The 6,920-nt window shown below is 41.3% G+C and overlaps 1 protein-coding gene across 1 annotated transcript in view; it reads left to right on the forward strand.

Annotated features, from left to right (window-relative positions):
• ACAP3 (ArfGAP with coiled-coil, ankyrin repeat and PH domains 3) overlaps positions 1 to 6,920 on the forward strand; it is a 273,705-nt gene that overhangs the window by 251,375 nt on the left and 15,410 nt on the right. Inside the window, exons 22-25 of the mRNA XM_089675961.1 lie at positions 439 to 659; positions 2,685 to 2,794; positions 3,149 to 3,259; positions 4,679 to 4,821. Of these exons, the coding sequence (XP_089532087.1) occupies positions 439 to 659; positions 2,685 to 2,794; positions 3,149 to 3,259; positions 4,679 to 4,821 (585 nt within the window). The remainder of the gene's footprint in view (positions 1 to 438; positions 660 to 2,684; positions 2,795 to 3,148; positions 3,260 to 4,678; positions 4,822 to 6,920) is intronic.

Here is a 6,920-nt window from a genome sequence, read left to right on the forward strand (position 1 = left end):
GGCGATCCCTGAAATCCCATCTCTCCAGGGAAGCCTATCCCATGTCTATCCAAAAAAAATTTAACTTTTACTTTCTTCATCAACTCATCCCCACACAATTATTACATTTTGCATCCCGAGCCTCTACCTTTTAGTTTGTAAGCTCACACGAGTATGGTCTGCTAACCCTCTTGTATGGTATTGTAACTGTACTGTCTCCTTTATTTTGTAAAGCTCTGTGCACACTGGCTCTATATAAATTCTTTATATTAATAATTTTATTTTATGAGCTTGAGTGGAAGAAGGAAAGGGAGATTCTAGGTGCTGTGGAGTCAGTTTTTCTTTTGAACATATAAGGCAGAGTAGAGTTTGGTTGTCTGGCGACATGAGCTACGGTCTGTATTTTCTTAAGTCCAGTATATTTCATGAGTGACAACTTTTCTTTCTTTGTAAATTCAGAGTGTGAGGTCTCAGAAGAGTCTAGCGGAGAAGGAGAGACTGAACAAGACCCGTCAGACCCTGAAGACCTGAGGGAATTGCACCCTGGCTTGTTGATGTACAAGGCATCGCGGGCCAGGAACCTGCCTGTCATGGCTGAAGCACTTGCCAACGGGGCTAATGTCAATTGGGTGAATGATGAGGACGAAAGCAAGACGCCTTTAATCCAGGCTGTGATAGGAGTAAGCAACAATGGCATATATCCAGTGCAAAGACATTACTACATGTCATTGGGTTCTATAGTATAATTATTAGAGAGTCTTTTAGATCTCTAGCCTCCACCTTTAGGGCAATTTTACCAGTAATGTAAAAACTACAGCGAGCATACAAATTGCTTTTTGTTAGCAGTCCAGAAGACCTGCATTCCGGACCTTCGTCTCAGGCTCTAAATGTGGGTACCACTCAGTACAACATTCCCATCCAGCTGCGGCCTGCCGCAAACTTTGACAGGCTGCCTGCAGCAGGGCTGGACACTTCACTTTTCTCTCCCTGGTGCACTAAAACAACAGAAGGGATGCTCTGCTCTTGGACGTCCTCATATGCATGGGGCCTTAGAAAGATGTCAAATCAAGTGTTACTCCTTTTTTCACATCATGTTCCCAAGTGTTATTGATATGGAATGAAAAGGTCAGTTTGATACAACTGTGGGACAGAGTCTCATAGAGCCCCATGAAAGCAATATGATTTCTAACAATCAGAGGGCACACAGATTGTGATGTGAGACCCCAGTTAGTGGTCCTGAGATACAGGCTTCATGCCTAGGATTTGATCTATATGAAAGATTACCTATATGAACCGTTATATTTTTGTGCTATTCCATAATATAATTTATTATCCTCCCTACAATGTATAAATCCCACTCTTGACCTTTTTAAAGAAAATGTGTCATGTTGCCTATTCAGGGCAAAGTGACAGTCTTAGTTGCACACCTTTGACTCACCCATAATCTATACCTTAAATCTTCACTGTGCTCCTTTGCCTCTCTGTTGGAGCTGTCACAAGTACCCACTGTTTCCAGGTGTGGGGGAGCATGCAGTGCTTGGATCTGAACAGTTTGGCCCAAACACTGTCACACGAGGATGTCATCATAAGCCTTGTATAAACTGTGACCGCATCCTCCACAGAGCCTAAACAGGTTTGACAGCTGGAGGAACAGAACTGCAGGATGCTATAGAAGTACAATACAGCTAGGGTGTGTGGGTGGTCGGTTGTGATGGGTACTATTGTTCTAAGAAGCAGACTGGAAAAGAGCTGTATACTGTATATACATCTGCATATATAACTATAATTGTTATTAAAATATTATTTTTCTTTCTGTGTTATTCATATAGTAAACCTTTGAAGTAAATCTCTAAAAAGAGAAAAATGGTGGGCAGCCGTTGCTGACCTCCTTCAACTCATAAATGCTATTTGTCATACTGTTATACTGACTCTCTAGTGTTAATTAACATTTTAAAGTAGTTGTATCTGACATGAAAAATGAACAAAGTATATCCTTCTATAGTAAGTAATTGCCTCAATCCAAAGAACTGAGTGTAATTTCTCTCTGCAGTCTGGCTCCTCTGATATCTACTCGTGTAATTTCTGAAAGACTGTGCAGACACCAAGGGTTCCAGGGGGATGGGGGAAGGGGAGCCCTAGCTCACGGTTGATGATTGGCAGCCTCAGCTCTGTATGTTCCTCCTATGAGGGTTTTTAGAGGGGGTGTGTCCCTTCTCAGATCTCAGAGTACACTAAGCCCTCCTCTTTGTGCTGTGCAGTGTGTGATGTAAGATCCCAACCCCCTGCCTGCTGGAGTTGAGAAAAGCTGTGTAAATTTTGGAATTTAAATGAATGTTGAGTAGAGGTGGCTACAGATAATCAGGTACAACTTTTGCTGGAGGATTTGTTGAATCTGTGCATCACCTGAGACTAGTCACTTTACTGAGTATATGACCACTTTTAAGTCACTGTTTGAGAACAAGTACGCAGATCAAGAAACTGTAGAAAAGTCAGGAGTCCTTCTTTGTATACTTGTTCCGGGTCACTGAGTATAGATGGAAGTGAGTATGACAGCCATATAATTAGTATTTTCAGAAGGAGTCAGTAATGGCATCCTCCATGTTTTCTTAAAAGATGCCTAGATAACCGTTATTTGTGGTACTGTGCTGTATCCTGATGTCTTTGATCTTACTACTATATTAAATATATTCATTGTATTTCCACAGGGGTCGTTGATAGCCTGCGAGTTTGTGCTGCAGAATGGTGCAGATGTGAACCAAACAGATGTTAGAGGGCGAGCACCTATACATCACGCTACATATCTGGGGCATACTGGGTAGGTACTGGGCAATGGAGCCAGAATACAGGTCTCAAATAATTAGATCTGTAAAGATAGCATGTTAACAATTTTGCTTCCATCTCTAAAACTGTAGGATATACTAATAGGTAAACTATCTGAATTTTTTTTTTTTTTTTAAAGTAATTCAGACTTTCCTAGTTGTGTGATATACTGAGGGAAAAATGGTATCCACATACAGCTCCTGATTGTTTAAATTCTTCCACATTTATATGCCTGCTTGTTAAGTTTATATCCTCCTATGAGCTTGTTGCAGTCTTGTAGAATCAGTAGCTGTACAACAAGTTAATGTGTCTGCTCAGAGCTAATGCCTTGTGTCTGCTTCCTATTCAGCCAGGTGTGTTTGTTCTTAAAACGAGGAGCCAATCAACATGCTGTGGATGAAGATGGACAAGATCCACTCAGTATATCTGTGCAGGCAGCTAATGCGGATATTGTCACTCTGTGAGTTTTCATTTTAATTTTCGTCTTTTATGATCATTATGTTCAGCTAATACACAGACAGAAAAGGCCTTATAGACCCTGATTGAGAGTTGATCATTCATAGCTCATGATCACTACTGTAAGTCTTCAATTAAAGTGGTTCTAAATGCTGGGCGTTATTTTTTACCTTAATTCATTTTTGTCATTAAGGTAAATATGCTTCAGTATCTTTCTGTGTCCCACCTGTTCCCAAACACTTACCTAGTCACTGCCACCATTCCCAGTACAATCTGTGCCATGTCGCTGAGTTTAGGGGATGGAGAGGAGGTTACCAAGGGAAGCGGAGTGATAGACCCTTGCTGTTGTCAGTAAATTGCTGGAAGGAGGGATCAGGGGATGGGTCTTCTGGGCTTTGTGTGTGTTCTATGGACCCACATAGTCTCATGTCTCCAAATGGGAGCACACACACACAGGTTTCTCCTTCAGAACCTGTGAGGTTATGGTGACACCCTCTACAGAGAGAGAGGGGAAGCGATGTCACAGGAGGAAACAAGAAAGCCATCACAAAAAAAAGTAAAGCTGGGTACATGCAGAAAGTTTTTTTTTTTTTTGTTCAACCCAGCGGGCTGAATGAAAATAAACTTACAGATCGTTCTAACGTTCTGTTAGTGTGGCAGTCTTCCCACTGAGCTATTGTGTTCTGAAAGGGGGGCTGCCCCACAACAGGACACACTGAACGGTGCTCACCACCATTGGCTGGCAGTGCTGATCTGAAGTCGTCTGGATGCTGGTATTCCAGTATGCCCATTCGACAGAAGCTGTTTGTTAGACAGGCTTTTGTAGGATGGGAAGCTGTACACACGGGCCGAAAGTCGTCCGGTTCCTGGCAAACTGACTGTTTTCGGATGATTTTTGGCCCGTGTGTACCCAGCTTAAGAGGAGGCATATCAATTAGGGGTTTAATATCACTTTCTAGCATTTACAAAGCATCCAGCAAGCTTCAAGCAGCTTTTTGAAGTAGTGTTGAATACATATCCTAATGGAACTTTTTAGCAATCTTAGGCAGGCTTTTTAGCAAATGTCAAACAGTACTGAATCTAGAAAAAAACCTTCCTCTACTGCCATTACATGTCCCTTCATCCTTTGTACATTTGAAATAAAGCATTCAAGTATCAGATCTTTTCATTAGCATTGAGTATATTTATACTTGTTAATTAGATATCTAGATAAGTTTATAAATGTGAAAGGTACTATAGAAAAATCACCATCATATGGTCCCTGACTCCTGAACTAGAAGTATCCACTTATACTATATTGTTGTTCCTTTTATGAGTACCACTAGTGGTATCCTTACACACTTTGAGGCAAGATATGAATTGTATTTTATTAATTGTCTTCATTTTTCACAACACAAGCTCATCAGAACCTCTATTCCCACAGGCTGCGACTTGCTCGGATGAACGAGGAGATGAGAGAAGCAGAAGGACCATTCGGACAACCAGGTCAATATCCCAGCAACAGTCCTACTGAGCAGCAGTACAGGAAGTGCATCCAGGAATTCATCTGCCTTAATATAGATGAGTGTTAGACAAAGCCCCACAAGGGGGTGCAGTTGATCCCTACTTTTGAACTTTTTTTCACCACTAGCTGCTCTTGGCATCTTTTTTTTTTTTTTTAATAAGAAACCTGCATGGGGAAAATCTTCTGGCACCAAGGGTGGGGAAAAATAAACTTGTGGACCAGGGGCACAATAAAACCAAAATTTTTGGAAGGGTCTGGACCAAAACTATTCTTCAAAGTTCCCTTTTGCCCTCATCACTGCCGAGAGCAAAATGAGATGGTGATGTGTAATTTATGTACTGTTCAGCACTTTTACAAACTGTGATTCTTTTAGGATTTTATGTGAGATCAGAGCAGACACTGAGATGACTATGAGTCAGCAGGTTAAGCCTTGGCTCTTCTGCCTCTATAGTGCCTGACTGTATATTTATTTAGTGGTAAATCTGAAGTGACCCAGCTGAGCCAATGGCAGGTACTCATACATATAGGGACATGTGTCCGATGCCTAGCTTATCTTAGGGTTCTTGTCTTAATTAAATAAAGGTTTGGTCTACTCAAAATAGATATTGTAGTCAGCAGTTTTAGTCACTTGCTGGCTTCTTTATACCCCTTACTGAGTCTGGAGGAGGATATTTCCATTTGAGTTGCCAACTCCACCCACCTGATGCAGCTATTCTGTGGATGGGTGAATTCTTACTGAACTTGCTGCTGGAGTTGATGTGAGATATGCACTGTATGATCAAAGGTTTGTGGGCACCTGACCATCATGCCTATAGGAGCTTGTTGGGCATCCCATTTAATATTAATATGGAGTTAACCCCCCCCCCAAATCACACACACACACACTATACCAGCCTCCACTCTGCAAGGAAGATTCTACATACGATCTTGGAGTGTATCTGTGGGTGTTTTTGCCCATTCAGCCAAAAAAACATTTGTGAGGTCAGGTACTGATGTTGTGATGTTGGATTACAAGACTTTTCACAAAAGTTCCTCCACATTAAACTCATCGTATTATGGAACTAGCTTTGTGCACAGGGGCACAATCATGCTGGAACAGATAAGGGCCTTCACCAAACTGTTGGCAAAAAGTTGAAAGTGCAATTGTCTAAAATGTGTTTTATTCATATAGGATGAGCAGTGCCCTTCACTGGAAACACCTGAAATAAGGAACTTGGTGGGGTTTCCACAAACTTTTGACCAAATAGTGTAAGCAGCAGTAAGTGATACAACCTACCAGTGTATAGCTATAACTGAACAATCAATTTTAGACATGCTGTCCCTTAAGGGGTTTTGTCCTGCTGTAGAAAGTTTGGATAAAATGTCTGCCAGGTGAGGTGTGGAGCTCTGCATTGGGGAGTTACAGGGTGTCAGATATATTGCTTTAATGCTATATGGATGGGGGTGGGGCATCTGTAGAAACCCATAGATCCAGCACTTTTGGTATTTTCCGGTTTTCCTGGTGCTTAATTGTAGTTTACATAAAAACACAAGCAGACTTTGGGATTGTGTTGATGGCAGTAATTTAACATCAGATGGAGATGTTTCTGATATCATTCGGAATTCATTGACGGTGCAGTTGACCTTCTTCTGACCTGCATCTCACCTGCTTTATCAGGTCTTGCATTCCCATAGACTTGTACGGTGATTCAAAACCTGTCTGCTGTGAACAAAAGCCTGTTGACACAGCCCTTAGTGAGGCACAGAGCAAGCAAAGTGAAATCAGATTGTGGGGAGTTACCAGCTTTGCACGCTATTATTGCTCTCTGTACAGCTCCGTTGAATAAGCCTGCTGCCCCTTCAGCTTATATGGTTCTCTTAAAGATATCTTGCTACATACTGGATTGTTTTTGGTGAAACAGTGCAAAACTAATAAAAATAACAATGATCGTGTGAATAGCGTAGTAACCCATAACAGCCAATCAGATTTCAGGATAATGTGGTCATGTTAACGAAAAGATGATTTCTGATTGGTTGTTGTGCATTGTTGCACTTGAATATAATTTTCTTGTATTGCCTTGAACTGAATTAGCCTGTTTAATGTCTTCACTGCCTCTGGGTATCTAAGAAATGAGAGAGAGATAGATGGTTACATACAGGGAAGCCACTGAAAGTTTATGTT

This window comes from Staurois parvus, unplaced genomic scaffold, assembly GCF_062004578.1.
Source record: "Staurois parvus isolate SC_StPar_1 unplaced genomic scaffold, SC_StPar_1.0 ptg000160l, whole genome shotgun sequence".
Classification (NCBI taxonomy): Eukaryota; Metazoa; Chordata; class Amphibia; order Anura; family Ranidae; genus Staurois; species Staurois parvus.